The sequence below is a fragment of the Temnothorax americanus genome, unplaced genomic scaffold (assembly GCF_048541705.1).
Source record: "Temnothorax americanus isolate GAGA-0224 unplaced genomic scaffold, ASM4854170v1 Scaffold25, whole genome shotgun sequence".
In the NCBI taxonomy this organism is placed as follows: domain Eukaryota; kingdom Metazoa; phylum Arthropoda; class Insecta; order Hymenoptera; family Formicidae; genus Temnothorax; species Temnothorax americanus.
The window spans coordinates 2,144,652-2,165,138 of NW_027509391.1; the positions used below are offsets into that span (position 1 = coordinate 2,144,652).

At 41.2% G+C, this 20,487-nt stretch overlaps 1 protein-coding gene across 3 annotated transcripts in view; it reads right to left on the reverse strand.

Moving 5' to 3' along the window:
• Lilli (AF4/FMR2 family member lilliputian) overlaps positions 1 to 20,487 on the reverse strand; it is a 209,824-nt gene that overhangs the window by 137,548 nt on the left and 51,789 nt on the right. The window contains exon 1 of one of the 3 annotated variants that reach the window (XM_077408927.1): positions 19,136 to 20,382. The exons of the other annotated variants lie outside the window; for them this stretch is intronic. Within the exon in view, the coding sequence (XP_077265053.1) occupies positions 19,136 to 19,179 (44 nt within the window). The 5' untranslated portion in view covers positions 19,180 to 20,382. Of the gene's footprint in view, positions 1 to 19,135; positions 20,383 to 20,487 lie in introns of those variants that run through there. 3 annotated transcript variants of the gene reach the window in all.

Below are 20,487 nucleotides of genomic sequence, written 5' to 3' on the forward strand. Positions count from 1 at the left end.
TTTATCCGATCGATTTAGATGAAATGTGTAACATAGCCGAATGATTACATATATATACACAAAGCACCGCAAAATTTTCGCAATTTTTTTTTTCAGGGACGCTCTTTGCAAATAGATTTAGAAGAGTCTTTCCTTCGATATTGCTGCTTGCATTACTTAGCGTTTCATCATTATAAGCGATGTGGTTATAACTCTCACACGCGCAACTCAAATATACATATAATCCTATAATATTTATAATTATCAAGTAAAGATTAAAGATTAGACAAACAGTCAAAGAAAAAGACTACGGTTTATTACAAATCCACGAGAGAAAAAGATAATTTTCTTCAGCAGACATCCAATATACGATTATATGAAAACTCGCGGACGATTAGCGCGACCGCATAATGACGCATTATGACATCCGCGAGCAGAAAGAGCACTCTTGCCGAGAGTTCGTGCCTATAATCGCGGCAAGTTTTCCGATCGGTTCGCGCAAGCTGGCGCGTCGCGGTGTCCACTTTTGTTAATTGCACTCTAGGACTCTAGGATGCAGTTTTGCGCCGGTAAGAAGCTACAGGCGTGTGGTTGTGTTCCAATGCCCCAGATAAGACCAGCTACCCCACCCATCGCGCGCGTGCACTCCTTCTCTACCTCGCACCCCCGTGACACCCCGCGACTCCTTCGCGAGATAGAAGCAGAATGGCCTCTTACGTTAGCGAGAGCTTAGGCGAGGACGCGCCACCGGCAATGTGCGCGTATATAAAATTTCTCGTCCCTGTCGACGCTAAAGCCTCCGCGAAATATCGCCGATATACTTCTCGGGGCGCGCTGTATAATAGGTCGACGGGAGCAAGTTTTATGGGCCACTGCGGAATTGGATGAGTTGAGATTTTACGCTGGTTTATCGCGATGAATCCCGAGGAAAGTTCCTGCGTCGAGTTTAACCGACAGTCTTGGGGAAACTAACGATACTCCTCCGTAATTATCGCGAAATTACTATGATCCCGTCTAAAGTAGCGCGTGTTCGGATTTCGAAGGAAGCCGGAGAACTTGTTTCTAAAATGGGAAACAGTCAAACAAATGAAAGATCGTTACTTTCTAAGTTAGAATTGTCATAAGTATAGCCAATAACAAATCTTTCCGATGGATATTTATAATTATAATGTTTAATGTTCTGTAATAATCAATCAAAACATTAAAATTATATAAATACAGATCAATACGTATATATATATTCAAAGATTAAAAAATTTTTATAACGTGTATCATAAATGCTCTAGATACCTACAAGGTTTTGGAATAATAAAATAGATATCTCTTTAAAAAAAAACTATTGCTTTAAAAATGAATTTTTTAGCACTGCGAAAAGAGCAAGATTTCGGAAAATAATTAAAGGAGATATAATGAGAAAATCACTTAAAATCTATTAATGTAATGTTCGTACTTTAGAAAGTACAATGAATCGTATTTTTGGCTCATTCTATTTAGTTTAGACGGCAAAGAGATGTTTCCGCGTGCCAAAAAGGCATGTCGATTAGTTTTGCAAGATGGAGCAGTGTCGTAACGCAGGATGCACCAAAGTCGAAAATGACTTTCTCGTCCATTAAGCGGAACGGTTCGTCGAACGGATGTGCAGTAAGTTATGTTTCGGCGCGTGTGCGGACGCTTATGCCTATGCCGACCGATAAAGCGAAAACGACCGATCAGCTTCGCTGCTAGAAGCGAACGATTTTAACTGACGTCGAATTGATCGATCCGTCATTCCGTTATGATTTATTGCGGCGGAATTGTTAGTGCCAGGCTGCACTGTCGACCAAAAATCGCCACGTTAAATAATATAAATCTTAGATACGGGTTTGACTTGTCGGGCACGCTGCAGAAATTTTACGAAAATCGCGAGACAGAAAGATATATATATATCGTTGAATGATTTTCAGTCGCTCGACAGAATATTTTTGAAATGTAAATTTCACCATATGGTCATATCTAAACTAAGCAGTCTTTTCGTCGCAAAAATACAGAAAAAAAATTGAACAAATATATCCTTATTGAAAAGTAAAAGAAAAAATTTTAATATATTGACTATTTTAAATAATAAATATTCAGTAGTTTAGCTTTTAGAGTGTCTTTCAATAAATGTAATACGCTTAACGTATTCTCTAAACAATTACCGGTCTAAAGAAATTCTGAATAATAAAAAGTACATGATATATTATATTAGCATGTTTATTGCATGACGCGCGCGCGCGAGAAAGAAACCCGAGCAACGGATATAATATCATTTATTGAGATACTGCCTCGCATCGCGAAAAGCGGTGTCGGCGCATTTACGTGCACTTTTCGCAACGTGTTGTTTCCTCGTTGCGCGCAAGAGGTCGATAATAATTTGCAAATATATAGCCGGCAAATTGTTCGCGGTGGCGGCGAGCTCAAGCAAGTTGGAGAAGCCGCGACAACCGCGCGGCCTCTCTTATTTTATAAATTACAACGAGGGTTAACACCGCACACCGTCGCTGAATATACACGAGACACAACCCCATCTTTGTTTATGCTCTAGGGACAGGGACAGACCGAACCTTTTCACGCCGACGACGCTCGGTTTAGCTCGTTTCGCGGAAGGAGTTAATTATGTACAAAACCTGAGACGGGAGACGCAGAAATAATTATATATCTGCGCGCATTGCTGCAGTTGTATTCAATGCAAATTATTCGATTTAATTTAATCTACGTATTATTTCCTTTGTGTATTTACCGTTGTGACCCATTTTTTTAAAACTACAATAGAATAATAATAAGATAAAAATATCTACACATTAAAATTCAAAAATATTTTTAATTCTAATTGCCAACTCGGAAAAAGATTGTTATATTTCATGTGTGTATGCTTTGACAAATAGGTATTTATAATGATGTATATTGAATTATAGGAAAAGCTTCCCTCTAACAATCTTGAAGAGCTCGTTTCCCAATCCATGTTTTAAAAAAACTGAGGTTGCTTTATCAAGTTACAGAAAACTCATGATAAGTTCATAAACACATGTGTGTGACTTGAAAAAAAAACTAGAAATTAATTCCCCGATTAATCTCTTAGAACGTAAATTAAAATTGCGCCCCAGCTCGAGCATGTTTTTCTTGTCGATGCGTGATAAGAGATTACAGCAAATATGAGGAAAGAAAATTATGTACTCGCGGTATTATCCGTTGCGATATGCGAGGTGCATCGTAAAGAGAGAGGCGCACGTGTATTATGACAGAATAGCGTATTCGTACGTGTACATAGTTACATACACCGTGTATCGTTTTGCCTGTATAGTAGTAGCCGATCGTCGAGAATTACCGCGTGTTTCCGCACGTAAAACGCAACACGCGCAACTTCTTTTTCATACCGCGGTGAAGAAGAGAGAAGGGAAGAGAGAGAAAAAGAGAATCCACCGCCGTAATGCCAACGGGGTGCTTTTCCACCACCCCCGAGCGCCGCCGACGCTTGCGCGGGCTATTTACGGGTTATCGCGTTATCGGCGCAACATACGTACGTTAACGACACTATATATATTTATAATGGCGTTGGTTGCTTTATCGGCCACAGTATCGCCCGGCGGGTGCGCGAGAGCTCGCCGCGCTTCCCGTTGCCCAGCACGAGCTGAGCGTAGAAACGAGCTCGGGGGGCTAGTTTTACGGCTAAGTGCATTCATTCGCTGCACTAACACGTGCTGCGCGTCGCGCCACCCCACATGATGCACACCACACGTGCCCCGCTCGCGGACGCGGAACGAGCGATTCTTATTCAAGGCGGTTAATTAAAATCGAGCCTCCTCGAGCTTTTTGTCGGGCGGCGATCGTCGTCCCACTCGGAACGATGAACGAGTTACGGGAGCCAGCACCGTGCATAACTCTACCCGGAGGATAACTAACACAAGCTACGCTATTACGTACCCGTGGCACAAACGTGCCCGTTTCTTGATAGGTTTTTCATTATTAAGTAATATTTTTCGTTGCTATAACGGCAACGGAGTTAGGGCTAAACTACCGGAGTTGCGTGTATCGGGGAAATAGAAAGATCGATAGAATCGTGTGATTTATTGCCATCGTTCAAATAAACGGTATTTTCCTAATGATTAAAGCAAAGAAAAAAAAATACCAGATAAGATATAAATTTATAACATCGAAATTCTTTTCAGAAGATCTCTTACAATGAATAATGGTCTGAATAATTGATGTCGTAGAACGTAGAATCATGCGCATATTAAAAAAAAATCGGCATTATCTAACGTGCATTAATGAATAAATTAATAGATTAGAAAATAGAAGTATCGTACAATATCGCCGTGGAAATAAATGAATACGTCTACGTCAACGTCAACAACGACAGAAAAGGATAAGTTTTCTCATTACATCGACGATCCCCTTACGTAATATCGCTTTGAATCTATCGAGTACCTAGTCATACTTGGTTACACGGCTATTGATAATTAATTATTTATTAATTCACCTGACAAAGGCTCGCACGAGGCACGTGCGTGCACCCATAATGCGATGCATCTTAAGCGAAAAGTAATTATTTTAGTGTCTTGCAATCTTATTAATCCGTCGCGTTGAAATTTAACGAAAGATCTCGAGCGCGTTTTGTTTCCATATTTTACCTGACATGTATAGATGTACGGACAACGTACACGCGACACTATGTGAAACGTTCGTTTTGTGTATACAAAGTACATACACGGTGCTGAAAAGTTGATTAAAAGCCACTTGTTTCTAAACTGTCGTCGCGATCAGCGAGCTGCCTGAAAGCACAACGAATAGGTTTCTGAAACGCTAAAGAGAACCTCTTTCTCGATAACAAGTGTCCCAGTTTGGAGATTAGTGAGACGGAAAAGGGGGAGACGCGGGTGCGCAATAGATTGCTCAGAGTACTCAGAGGTGAACCATCAAGACCTAACTAGAAATCGATTAACCTGAATGACGATTGTCAAAATGCTTGTAACATTCCTCTACAAATTTCACGTAATATCATAATAATTGAAAATAAAGAGATCCTTCGCGCGCCGTGTTATATATATTTGATTAATGTAAATCCGATATACATAGGATATAAATATGCGTAATTTTCATTATTGCTCGAACGAAAGAGTTAACTTTGAAAATTACGCTCTATAAAAGTTACTCCTATGTGTATTAAAGCCGATTTCGTAACTTTTTCTGGAATATTTATATAACATTATCAACTATTTATATACAAAAAAAGTTATCTATAAATCTTCAATAAATATTTAAAATTTTTTTACAAATTTTAATAAAAATTGTATATTTTTTTCTAATAATAATATAATTAAACAATCATTTTATTCCAAGTAAAGATTAAAATTCTATACAATTTTAATTAAATCTATCGCAATTAAAAAAATATTCTATTTCATAATATAAAAATACTATTAGTAGAACATTTACCTACTGATGCACCACATACACAAACCGGAAAATATTTCTTTCATGTCGAATAATAGCGTTATAATTCCAAACTTATAAGAAAGTTTTTTAACGAACCTATTAAGAAACTGGAGAAAGGCTCCGTGGAGATTACTTCAACTCCTGATTTTCATATAAATGTACTTTAAACGCAAAAATTCTTCTATCTGATAACGGTTTCTAATTTTTATTTTGCCATGCGACATCAAGGATGCATCATGAAACTAAATATCAATGCTAAGAATATCGCGGCAACAGCTTTTCCTTCGTACGTTCATATTTAAAATCGATCGAAAGGGACTTAAATGACCGTAATAAGCCTCCTAAGACCAAACTGTTGCGCCTCTCATATAAACGTCGCGACGCTCTCGTCTATTTTCCTGTTGATTTTCTTTTCAGTTTCCTCGGACCCTCCAGTTCGCTACCACGATGGCTGCTGTATCACTCGAGACATAATAATACAGACCAGTCAAATGAAACGAGAGATCGTTTGCACGATTCGCCGATGGGCATCGCCTGCACATCGGAAGAAAATGGGGGAAAACGGAAACTCGTACGAGAGAACAGAGGCAATAATATTATCGCTGGATATCAAGCGGAGATGGATATTTCCCTTTCTTTGTATTCGAATCGTCGGCTTGTTATTTTATGAGCGTCGAGATTCCTCGTAAAGATAATTGACCGGCTTAGTCGCCTTTACTCGCACTTAATTCGGCCTTGAGATCTTCCGCGCGGAACACCCTCAACATAATCCTAAGGAGCACGCAATTTCCACAAGGGGGACATGAGCGTGGTCAATACGTCGCGACTACTTAGTGAGATTATTATTAAATCTTCTATCAACAAGACATTTTACAAACAAGCCACAATGGAAACAACACGCAAGCTAGTATCGTATTCCAATATAGACAAAAATAAATGGAATAAGTAAAATTTACTTTTAAAAAATGAAAAATTTTACAAGAGAATAAAACCTGTACGGAAGTAGTGCTCTACGTATTCAAAGAATTCGTGTAACAATGTTGATTTAGTCTGCTGTTTTGTACGATAGTAGAGGTATCTTATCTTAATAATTCTTTCCTGTCTCTCGAAGTGCTCCAAGCAAAAGAGATAAATCATTGAAATTTATTACTGCGCTTTAAACCTTATGGTTTCTCCTATAGCCATTCATTGCTAGTCAGTTAATTATAACAATAATGTCAAAAATGATTCGAGGAATGATAATAATAAAAATTTATTCATAAAAGCAAGACAAAATTCGACTTCAAACACTCGTAACACTTCTACGGATAATGAGATGATATTCATTGTTAAAAATTGCCGTTGCTGTGTAAAATATATCAAAATTAATTAGCCATTTGCATCCCTCGCTTATGCTTATAAAAGTAAAATGGCTTATATAGGTTTTTCGACCCAAAGGAAAGAATGATTAATTATATGTCATTGAGCAACCTGCAATTTCTCATACATCCAACATAAAAAAAAAACAGGAAAATTAAAAGAGCTGTTCAAAAGCCGAACCCCTTTGTCATCGGAGTCAACATCTCAAATACCGCCAATTTTTCTACCTGTGTGTTCCCGTTATAAATTATTCTATTATAAAAAAGAGGGAAGACAGAAAGTTATAAGAATACACTATTGACTATTGCTAAGAAATACAATTTCTCTCAATCTTAGATGGTCAATTTCCGCATTGACCTGAAAGAAAAAACGATTAATTATATGTCATTGAGCAACCTGCAATTTCTTAAACGTCAAACATACAAAAACAGAAGAACTAAAATAACGTTCGAAAGACCGAACTCTTTTTCAGCAGAGTTAACATCTCAAATTACACCAATAATTATCATAAAATAGTAGCTTTCTTCGGCAGAATGGAAACAAAATTTCAATATTAAAGAAAACATAAAAAAGTTTTTGCATTAGAATAAAAAATTAAAAATAATATGTGCAATATAGTAACATCAAAATTAAAAAAAAAAATTTTTTAACAGATAATCGTAATAAATAATATAAAAAAAAAAATAGATATGCTTTGTGGCAATCTCGACAAACATTTCGCGAAAACGTTTTCCTCTTTCATTTAGATCCTATATATGTATCCAATCGGATGGTGAATCTAAATTCTTAAGTTTCGAGCATTTGCGGCCTCACGCGGATAATCGGATTTCAGTTACGAGCAAATAGAATCTAGAAAACGTGCTTCGGTTTACACAGAATTCGAGTCACGGTTCTAACGAGTTTATTTCAAGGGGGATGCAAATTTCGAGGCTTATTTCGTCCGTCGTAGGGAGGAAAAAGAGATCTTCCTTACAAAATCAAAGCATCAGCTAGCCTACTTATATAACTTGACAGCCTGCATGCCAGTAATATTAAAATCGACATTCGGTGTCGGGATTTAATAATCATATAATAGTTTTCTGTAAAATCGCCCCCTCGCGTATGCATTAACTATTTTTGCAGAGTATAGCAATAAATAACTACGTTAATGTAATTAATAATAAAAAGACTAATTGAATATAATCTGATTCTTATACAAATATTTAAATATTTTTTAATTTCCAAAATGGTTAATAATAATTTAATGACGGACGAGACTCCGAGTATTTCAGATTAATCGAAATACTAATTGAAAGATAAGCATCTCATTCGCTTCCTCCTCGAATGCAATATGTACGCGACGCTACATCGTATCAATTCAGATTGAACAGTCGATCCAATTAAAACATTATGCATCGTGTCGCACATCGCGAGTCGCAACTGTCAAAAGAATTACGAGAAAAAGCCGTTGCATTCACAGGACCTTTCGAGCTTTCCGAGTTTTTGCCTGGAAAAAGCACAGGCGATCGCGTCGAACTCTATTGCTTTTGTCAGAAAATTAAGAGCGTTGGTGACTGTTGCAAAGATCGCCTCGCCATTTCGAGATTTCGCGAGAATACAACGTTACGTTGGAAGTTATTGATTTTCTCGCGCTACACGAAGTTTATACGCTTTACGCGATTAGAACAGATACATATTGTTTCCGTGTTATATTGTTGTTATCTGATTAACGTTGTCAGTGATATACGACAGAGATACATTTCCCGCTGAATAAAGTCGGAAATTGACAGTTTCAGAAATAGTAGCAAAATACAGTTTGCGAGTGAAAAACTTGAGTGAAAAAGACAAAAGATAACAAGAGAAAATATTCTCGGTTTAGTAAGGAATACTCAAATTCGATTGACTTGCATTCGAGAAGAATAAAATCTTCGACGGGCAGGAGAACGAAGATAAATCAGAGGTAGATAAAAAAGAGATAAAAAAGAGGTTAGATCAAAAGCTAGATCAAAAACAGAAGAAAAATTCAGAGTAAAATTTTCGCAAATAAAAAATTGCTAAATTGGCGCATTCCAGTGGCTCTTATAGCGTGTACCCTTACCAAGACGGCAGCTCGATACGCTACACTAACCAATTGGGCAAACGCGTTTTCTCGCGAGCACCTGACCGCGCCGACTACATTTATAAACAAATCCAGCAAAATACTCATTTGCCAATCGATATTCTAACCAAGAGTCGAACTGGGCACGTACTAGTAAATAACGTATAAACCAGATTGTTAAAACACGCGTGTTAACTCAAACATTAAACAATGCGATACGTACTAGCGTGTTTCGAGGATAGATCGAACTTTCCATGTCCACTCCATGTCCAGTCTTTTATCTCTAGACTGGAAACATTAATGACATGGCAACGCGTTACACACTTGATGGATGTAATTACCGACTATAATTATCGACACCATGCAACGTAACACAACACTGTTAAAACACACAAGAAAACTTGACCTATACCGGAGATGCTCTCCAACGAGATTCCCAGTATAAAGTGACAAAAAAAATGGGAACCTAATGTACCCGAGGACAAAGTAGAGATCTTCCTATTCGTCTACAACGTCTCCCCTCTCTCGACTACCTCATGCCTATGGTTAAAGCCAATATAGGTATATGTCGTTAATCCATAAGTCAGGATACAGAGGAACAAAGTAACACAACACGTGTCATTGTAGATAAACTCACTTTTTTTCTATTTTTAAAGATGCCAATACCCTCTTAGGCTAACGTTTCATGTTTTATTAAGTCCGAGGTTAAGTCCTTTCTTTATAAAGAAAAATTGTCAAAACAATTTTTGGAGGCCGTGAAAAAGCCGAAGAAAAGATATTTTTGCAAAGATTACCTATATACGAAGTCATTCAGACAGCTGTAAATAATTATATTCCATGATATCATATTTCACACGCTGCGCGATAAACTACGGAATTTCTTTATTTAGCAACATAGAATTTTAATGAGTATTTCTCGAATTTATTTTACATTAATACACCTACGACAAATAAATCACTTTCATATCAAAGCTGTAATATGTACAATTTCCTTTAGAAAACACAGATTCGCCTCTATCGCAGAAACAAACTTCGCAGTCCGCGAACTGCTGACAACGCGAATAATAACGCGCGCAAGAGCAGAAGCGATAATTACGATCAAGTTGTAATATATACTATGTAATAAGGAGCAGAGAGACGGAGATGGCGGAAGCGAAACGGAGCACATATCGATCCCATGGTGGCGGACGAAGGGACGCGATGTTTCTCGGGGACGCCCATTCGAAAGCGAACACGATAATCCACGTGCCGCTGCAATCATGCTCTTCTCCTCTCCTGCATCCATGAGTTAAAGGTTACCAGGGGAGCATCGTCGTATCGACCTTCGCAGCCTACGCCTTGGCCGAAGAAGGGGTAATCTATTACGAAACTATTTACAATTCTAATCGGAAATGTGAATTTTCGATCGGCAAGTTTCCATTTTTGCACTGTCAAGTCTCGTTCTCGACCTTGTCGTTACACGACGAAATAATGAACCTTCTCAGCGTGAAAAATCATCTCCATTATCCGTTATTATCCGTTAATCGATTATTTGCTTGTTCATGACATGGTAAGATTTTCTAATTATTTCAGACACTGTTCAAGTCTATGTTAGAAGACATAAGAATAAAGTTCAAGAGCGGCAAAAGACTACTGACTTTCAAAAAGGCTTTCAAAGAATTATTCTAAAAAAAAATCATTCTGGCCGAAGTAAAAGTTCCTCCACAAGAGAAAGAGACTCGATTGACATAATTGTTGACTTACCACCGGCTGCTGGGAGAAAAAGTTCTTAATCCTCTACTCGAAAATTTCTATACAGAATTATCTCCTTATACCTGAAACACGGTGAAGATTTTTTAAGCCTGTCAAACAAGCGCTAACAATTAAAGCGGCTTCCTTTGATCAACATAAATTATTCAGTCTTCTCATATTAAAGAGAAACTAAGTACTTTTATAGAAAAAATTTGTATTCAATAAACCGAACAATTTAATTGAATAAATTTTCTTTCATATAAAGGACTGTATAATGTATTACATGTTATACGTTTATTTTTCTCAATACCCTTCAGACTATTAAAGGGAAAATTAAGTGTCATGTAAAATATAAATAATCGATTTCTGAACAATATCGGGGAATATCAAATAATTCGGCACGCAACCGCCGCGAATACTACCGCGTCGACTCGTCCCCCTTTTTTTTCACGGAAGTTTCGCATGACAATCTGCATTAAGGTGCGAATTCATGGGACGCTCCGTTTCAGCGTATCGCGAGATCACGTGATTTCGATCTGACGCTAGCGTCAAGCAAAGAAAGCTGGATTTTCTCAGCTTTAAACGTCAAAGCCAAAGCAGCGCGAAGACGCCAAAATTTTGACGCTGTTTTCCTCTTCATGAATTTCAATTGACGCCCGGCGTCACGTGTGGTCATGTGACCTTCTTGCCGCTGAAAATGAGCGTCGAGCGTCAGCATGAAAAGGCACCTTTAGTTCGATTGAGGGAAAGGAGACGGGTTATACCTACCGCGCGATAAGGGAAAAAAACCCGGGAGTCGACGTGCATCGAACGTGATGGAGAAAAAAATACGCGGGAATCCCCCCCGACGGCGTGTGGAAAAAGTTGCACGCACCGCGCACGACAGCTCGCAAATACTATATAGTCGTTGAGAGAGCGAAAGGTTGAGATAAATAAAATATCCATAATTGTCGTGGCGTAATGTCTCGCGCGGAATCAATACCGGTTCAAGCTATACGCTTTCACCATTCATCTCGTCTATATCCTTCGCGATTCTCGTCCTAACAATTGATGCAGTAAATATCCCAAAATGTATCTCGCATTAACAAAAATCGGCTCTCTACATTATGTACTCCGCTTCATGCTAATTCCCAAAGACGCAAAGTCGCAGCCAGCCAGACGCGAGCCGGCTTTCGATCAAATTACCGTGCAGTGACGTTAATTCGATTTTCCCATCGCGACGTATCGGCACTTTCGTTCCGCAAATTCGAAAGGTATCGATTTTCCTCCCTCATATCAGATGATAAAGTATTGATAATAAAGTAGCGGCCACCACACGGCAGGCGGTTCCCGACAGTTCCATTATAGCTTCGTGCGGCATCATGTGCGCGCGCGCGTGTCGCTCTCTGCTCTTTCCTCCCTCTCGCTCGGTCTCTCTCTCATAAACCGTCCCTTTGCACTCTATTTCGCAGCTTTACTAGAATTTCTTTCCCGCGGTGAAATACCGCTCAAAAAAGCGGCCACGTCGCGCCACCATGCACCACCGCCACCGGCGTCGTCTTTCTTTCGCGAATCACCCGTTAGATCCCGCGATAGCGTTCTCGCTGGATTCTTAATGATTTTTCCCGCGCAACGCGGTCGGATTTTTACTTCGTGTGAGGTAAACGAATAAAAAAGATTTCCAAATGTCGGATATATTTCGTACGTTAGAGAAACGGTAATATTTCCAAGCCCAATTAACGTATCGGATCGTTGATAAAGCCGAAAATTTTAAACATTATCATCAGAACGAAGGAATACAATCTTATTTAACTTAAAATTTCCATATCCGAGTAACTTTATTAAAATTCATAGATCGCATCATTTTTCCCTGAATGCACCAAGCACATCGACCGTCGATCTCGATGTGGAAAGTGATTTCTCCGATGATAGCGAGATCGATCGCGTTAATCAAAAGATCGCGATGGCTACGTCGACGTCGACGACGATTCTTCCATTAACCTGCGCCTCGATAGTATCGCTATGTAATTCGATCGTTGGCTCAGTGACGACGGTTCGAGCACTGCGGGGCGCGGCGACGACGGCGCGGTAGCGGCATCAGTCGCGGCGGCGGCTTTGAGTTCCTGAAATTGCAAACGACGAGGACGAGGAGGACGAGGAGGACGACAACAATGTCCAACGGATAGTCGGGACGGCCTTTATCAAAATGGGTTGTCAGCCGCGGCCTTTATCGTCGAGTTATCGGGGTAAAGAGAGAAGCAAACGTCACGGCCCGAGCAAGATAGGAGTATATACGTATATAGAACGCATACGTAAAAAAAAATAGTAGACAAGTCGGTTTTTACCACGAATCAATGCTTTTCGATGCCTTGTCGCCGTCGTACGCCTCGATAAACAGCGTGTCTCTGATCGGAAATGGAAAGAACGTGGAATTAATGACACAACGACGTAACAAATTCTCGTTCTAGTTCAGCTTTCCTGCTGCGATAAAGAGACGTTTCGATAATTTAATTGTCTCGTCCAAAGAGGAAACTCCAGTGAGTTTTACATAAACGGTCTGACGATTCAAAGCTATGCGTGAACTAATAAATTTTTAATAACCATGCAACGATCGGACGTCTATTAGCGCTAATATGAAATTCAAAACAGCGATTAAGTAATCCACTTGGCGAAGCGAGCTACTTTGCTTCGTCTCGAAACGAGAGAGCGAGATACGCTTCGAGAACGTGGGGTTTTATCTCGTAAATCGATGCCGCGGAAGCGGCAACTCGCCACCGACCGGACCAATAGCCTAATAGGATAATTATTGCCGCCGAGACTATGATCTCGTTCGTAATAGAACCATTATCGATATTGTCAAACACATCTGATACGTATGTTACGATCAAACATATTAATCATCTAAAGCAGTTTCGCTCGAAGCTGCCGATAATAAATACTGAGATATAACTGTAACATTGAGACATAAATACAATCTGCAATTTAACTTCTGATACGACATATTGATTGCTCTAAAAAGGGCATTGCCTCTAAATCATTCAAAGATTCCTTATTTTTAAAAAACGCAAAAATACATTTAAAAATTTTACGTATTGTGATATAGCCTGTTTCAATATTTTCAGAGTAAGATTTTTAAAACGAGGGTCCAATTATCGATGGTCACAAGCTTCGAGAAAAATGAAGATGATGGAAGATTATTTTTGCATCTCTGCGCGAACATTAATATTTTCTCGAATCGATACTCCTTCTCTCCTCTAATCGGAAGTATCTTGAATAATGATCGACTTGAAATGCCTTTCAAGTATTGACATTGTCGATAGTGCACGTAAGTCGGCCATTCCGTAATTATCGCGTCTCTCTCTCTCTCTTTCTCTCTCCCTCCGGCGACCGTTGCACCGTGGGCAATACACGTACACACGCGCATATATACGCGTATGCACGGCCGATGTTTATGTCTCGACAGCGTGTTTGCAAATACAAAGATAGGTAATGCAGCCTTGCGCCAAGCAGCCGAGCGCGTCATTCCGCGTTACAAATCGGCCGGAAATGCGAGAGTGCTTACACGTGTGCGCGCGTACGTGCAACTGTATGCTCCACAAACTACGAGTTGTATATCCTCTCTCTCTCTCTCTCTCTCTCTCTCTCTCTCTCTCTCTCTCTCTCTCTCTCTCTCTCTCTCTCTCTCTCTCTCTCTCTCTCTCTCTCTCTCTCTCTCTCTCTCTCTCTCTTTCTCCCTATCTCTCTCTCGATTTGTTAAATGAGCACATCTATCGCGTCGCACTGTAAAATTTTCATCATGCATTATTGCCATATTTTCATACGACTCTCGTCCAGAACAGCTCAACACGGAAATAATTTATCGATAACTCTGTGATATAATATAATTACATTTATTCACACGCAAAGTTTCATCGATCAAGTTTTTAAGACCGTAAGTGTCAAAAACCTCTTTTCTTACTTGTTTTCGTCAAAGAGCAATTTTTTCAGGAAATAAATAACTTTAGCCTGCACGAGGGAACAAGAAAGTGTAACGCAAATCGCGCGGGAAAGGTAATTTTACCGAGGGACATGCTTATAAAAATAAGACCGGGCTTAAGCCACATCACGGAAACGGCGCAAAGAAGCGACCGGTTAATCGACGAGTCTGTCGATCGACCAATTTACAATATCACGGGAAGGTACGAGGATTAAATCGGATAGGAGGCGTGAAATTTGCGACAACGCGCTCGGATTTTATGGGCTCACTTCTTCGCGATACTTCTTCCGCGATAGTAGAGAGATCGACCCTAAACACGTTCGTCGAGCGCGGGATACGAAGCATACGGGGTGAATAAGCAATAAAATCAAGCGTGGAACGGTGCTCGTTTTCTACATATTTTATTCGGTTCCTTCCGCTTTTTCATGAGCCGGGCATCGGCCGCATACTTCAAATGCTCCAAGTATGCACACATTTTATAATCTTTTTAAACCTAAGATACTCTATTGGAAACAATGACGTTTACCTGCTGCGTCGAAGTTTCCGAGAAAATGTCCGAAAACGATCATGAAAGGAAAAAGGGTCGAGAGAAAAGAGAAATGATACAAAAGAAAAACTTTTAGTGAAACGTTGGTTTCAAATATATAATGTTATTTCAAGAAAGTTGTGAACAGATGGCTGGATGACGAAAGATGAGTCCTCTTTCAATAACAAGATACGTGTTTCGGTAATAATGTGTACCACTAATAACAAAAACCTAATCAGAAACTTTGCTTCACTAGTAAATAATTAACAATAATAATTTTGTTTAATCTACACCGTTGATCTCATTATTATCCACGTTATTATTCACAATCACGTTATTTATCCACGTCTTTTAAAACAAGAAGTTTTTTTTAACATTTACTAATTAAATTGCGATAAATATCATCACATGCCTCACAATCATAAGATCGAATTGGAAGGTCCGGGTTCTAATCCTAGCTAGGGTGATATTTTTCGCAACAAATACTTTATAGTGATTTAAGTATAAGGATGCTTACGCTAGCATCAAAAGTAAAATCGATAGAGAAAAACCAATAATCAAAACGTCATAACGGTTATAATCAATGAAGTGGCCAATTAGGTAATTCGAGTAAAAAATTAATATTGTTAATTAATTAACATTATTAATATAATTGCCAACCCAAAATAATAATCAATTTAATTTGTAATGTTTAATATTGTAGTAATTAATCCTCATGATCTTTGGAAATCTTTGGAGATCTTTGAAAATTTTGAAAAAAGAGAATCGGAAGACCTTGGGAGAATTTTAAGCGGATCCGAGATTGGCAAATGGATTAAAACCCTATGCTGGAGCGAGATGGAAGATCGGTTATATCAATCTGATTACCGAGTCTCGCGATGTCGCGAAACGAGACTCAAGATGAAGAAGGCGCGGTCTCCTGCGACCGCGTGCGTTTCGGCGCCGCATATTTCCAATGCGCAGGATCGAACGTTTCGCCGACGCGTTCCATTATTTACACGAGGCACTCCCAGAGGCAAATGCATAACGCGCCGCTGTACAAACAACGCGTCGGGACTCGGGACGAGGACGGAGAAGAAGAGTCGCATTCAAGGCCGCGAAAGGATTCGCAGTCGTCGACTCGTTAGCGCCTCTCTCGCGAAGCGATCGCCTCTGGTTACGAGTAATTGACACCGCACTTAGATTAATAATTACGCGATGCCGCCGCGAGTCGCTTTGGGAAACCTTGAGGTTTCCCAAGCGTTTTCCCCATCGCATCTCATAGAGCAAGTAATACAGAATGCAGTTTATCGCACGTGTATGTTCTTAGAACGTATAATCCTCTTAAAACAGAGTACGATAAGAAAGAAGAAAATACGCTCGCGCGAATATTAACAGAAAAAAATAGCATATAAAAGATATACAGAAAGCGAAGATTAATGTCACGTGATATGCATCGAGAATAGACAGAATTAATAAGATCGAGTGCAGAATAATTAACGAGAAGACTGTGCAAAAGTGTAAGAAGATAATTATCCAAGAAATGAATAACATTTGAATATTTAAAAAATATTGAAATAATAGTTGCTTTCCATTTACATGAAAACTCAGATAATTCTCACTTGTGATGTTATTCAGTCTTTATTATTCATTAATTGCTAAAAAGGATAGAACGACGTCACATAGTGAGAATAATTACCTGATTTTTTATGTAAATGGAAAGCACCTAATATCGAATAATGAATATTATCAATCTGCATCTCGTAAAAAGATTGAAACGTATTAAATGCGTATTGCGTATATATAATTGTATAATGTACGATTTAATGTATATGTAAAATATTTTTTTTTTTATTTTGAGCAGCAAAATGACGTATCAAATTTATCAAATTTTCTTTAAAAAAATTTAATTTACAAGTGTAATAAATAGATGGCTAAGCAATATATTAATACGATAGCGTTCATATTGCATATGCCATATTACGTATTTGTGTGAATCTGTCTTAATAAATTCTTAGTTGAGTTTGTATATTATTACATTCTTTCTGTTTACCACGATTTACACACAGAAGTAATTAAAAACTTGAGCGCAAAGGAAAATCACGGAGAAAAGTGCCACGTCATGAAAAACGTCGGATCCGCGTAGTATACCTAAATTTTCACTATACGACAATCGCGAATTAAAGCCTTTGAGCGCGCGGAGAAATTATTCAGCGTCAACGATACGACCCGAGCAGCCGTTCTTTTCTCTCCCTTCATTTCCCCCGGCTCTCCTTTATCCCGGTTGCTCCATAATTTAGCGACCTATACGCAGCTTCTTCGTCGACGGACGCCGACGCTGACGCCGACGACCGGCAAGTATTTGGAACGTTTCCTCTCGTCGTCGCTGCGCCGAGTTCGACCCTCGAATTCCTAAACGTCGTGCTCATCTCTTCGACGCTTCGCGCCGGCTCGAAGAACCGCGCGATCGAGGGCGCTTTTCCTCCTCGTCGAAAAGTTGGCTCGGGAATAAAACTCGTGACACGATTAAATTCATTCCCATGAACGAGCGGCGAGTAGCTCGGATTTCAAGTTTCGCGCTAACTGCTGGTATACAGCGCGGATCTAAAGTATTTCGAATTGGAAACTTTTGTTACGCGCGCCAGTTGGGAGCAAAATTTCCATGCCCCGTAGAAAAAAAACTCGGAGGGTGAATCCCTTATCTCGGGGGAAGACGCTAATTCCGCGTTGCTAATTGAACTTTGAAGTAACTTCTTTGTGCGCGAGCAAAAAATATACAGTTCGTACTATTTCTCTGTTATCCTCGCTCTATCAGCTTAATTCGAATCTCTCCGCTTTCATTTTTAAGCGACTTCCTGCCTCGACATCATCGCTGTTATCTGTTATTTTAATCCAAAGCAACGCGTGCTCCATGACAAACATTCCCTGGGTTAAATCACTCTCTGCGTCGTTAATGAATTCCTTTAAAAAAAAGAACGCAGTCCGCTTCAGATTCTCCGCGGGCTTTGACAGAAATTTAATTGGGAATTAGATTATAAAAATGCATAACGTTAAAGATTGAAAAACGATAAATACCTTTGACATTTTTCACCGAGGGCGGATTGATGTCGAGTGAATCAAAGAAACCGCCTGCTAACTTCTTAAAAGTTAACTCCTGCTTTTCAAAAGATTTCGATATAACTGACAAACTTCGGGCTCTCTCTCTCTCTCGTAAAGAGATTCTGAATACGGTGCAAAAAAGGCTTCCGATAATTAATACCCAAAGGAATAAAAATAAAATGCTATTAACTTCTCTTATAGCTTTACAGAGGTTGCTGCGGTCGGCGGGATTAGCTTTTCTTTTGGAAAATCCTCAAGATAATCTTGTCTCAACGACCCTCGAATCGTTAAAATTCATGCTACACCTTTGGCCCTAATAAAACTAACAAGCGCCATGCATCTGCGTCAAGATCAATAAACAAGGCGTCAATCTTCCGTGACTCATCCCCCCATAATCGCGTCGCTTCACCGCGACACGGGGACGCGTGTATACCCGTTTCTCTCTGTACCCGCAGTGACGTATCAGTGACCCCGAATTACCCCCAGGCTACTCCCCCCCCCCGTCCCGTGAGTTCCACGAGTTAACGCCATTCCGAAGCTTTTAAAACGCCGACGTCGAATGGTGGACGAAAAATTTGGAGAATCAGCCTTTAAAACGCCATTCGAGAGAGCCTTTAAAACGTCCGCCAACACCGATGGTGGACGAGAGCAACCCTTCCTCCCTCGAACGGTTCGCAGGTTGCGACGACAACTGTCGGGGAAGAACTTCCCAACTACGCATTGCAGGTAGAAAAAGTCCCGAGAGTCTTTAGGATCGATTCAACCGGATGTTAAACCCGGCCCAATCTGACAGAAGGATTATCTGGTGACCCTCCGCGTTTCTTTCGTCGCAAAATATCTTTGAATCGGAGATGCTCGCAGGACGCTCGAAGACTAAAAAAAAAGCACCCGACGGACGCCCAAGTGTCTACCTACGACTATACGTTCGCTACTTCGGAATAAAAAAAAAACGGCACTCTCTCTCTCTCTCTCCACTCACCGTGGCGGCTTCTTCATGGCTTGCGCTGGCTTGTGGCTCGGCATGTCACGTGTCGCTGCGAACGTACGTCGTCAGGCGTCGCTCCATGGTGTATCCGCGGCGTATATCCTCTCGGCTCGCGGCTTCTCGGGAGGCTCTCGCGGGGCAGAGAGAGGGGGTGGGTGAAAGGGGGAAGAACGGATCGCGGCGCGCGTCTAGATTCTCACTGCCAGAGGCACCGCGGTACCAAACACCACCGCGATCGTCGTCAGAGTCGTCGTCGCGGTCGCTCTCGTGTCCGCCACCCTCCTCTCCCTCGCGCCGCCGTATAGTATAGCGGCGTGTAACAGCGGAGTACGCGCGACGGGGGGGGGAAACTCTGGCAACGTCGCCTCGCCGCACCGAAACGCCGTCATACACCCCTCTCTTTCTCTCACCCGTCCCTCGCTCGCTCTCTCTTTCTCTCTTGGCCGTGCGATCGCAACTTCCCGCTCATTCACCGCTCTGTCTGTCCGCTCGTCGTCCCCTGCGCTCGAACCGTGCACCGTGCACCTACTTCTACTACCTGCGCGCACGCGACTCGCACACACACGCGCGCGCGCGCGAGTACGCACGCACGCACGAACACCGGTGATGCGCCGCCGACTCCGATTCGCGATCGCCGAACTCGAGACACTCACCACAAACGTCCAAATTTCAATCCCGTTCTTTTTTTCTCTTTTCGTCTCTCGCTACTCGCTCGGATTCACGCGCGACAATCGGCACGGATCCGCGACGCGTCGAGAACCCGCGAGCGCGTTTCCTCGCGCGAGCACCGCGCGGGGGGCGGAGGGGAGGGGCAGCGCCGCTACTCCGTTTACGATCCGCCGCGAAGTCGTTTTCACTTGCCGCGCGAAATTAATCGAGATTACGTTCGATTCGAACGGAGCGAAACGCGCACAGTGATCTTCCGTCGCGTTTTCCCCCTCTCTCTCGCTCTCTGTCTCTTTCGCACACTCTGTCCGTCACTCTCCGTGTCCGTCTCTCGCTCCGTCTCCCTTCGTACGTAGCGATTGTTTTGCCGCACTTGCAAACCCGCTCGCGGCACCAATTACGCGACCGGGCGAATACGCGCGACGGCGAGACTGACGCGCGGCGATTTCAACGCGCGCGACGACACCTGCGTCCCCGAATATCTCGCCATGACCCGATGTCACCTTTATCGGAGGCACTCTCACTCGCTGGCGCTGGCGGAAGCCATATTGCGATCACTGTCCGTGCCGCTGCTACCAGGAGCGCCAATCGACGGCGCGGGACGGGGGACGAGAGCGCGCTCGCCCATTGGTCGAACGCACCTGGCAACGCGAGCGACATCTGCGGGCGGACGCGAGCGC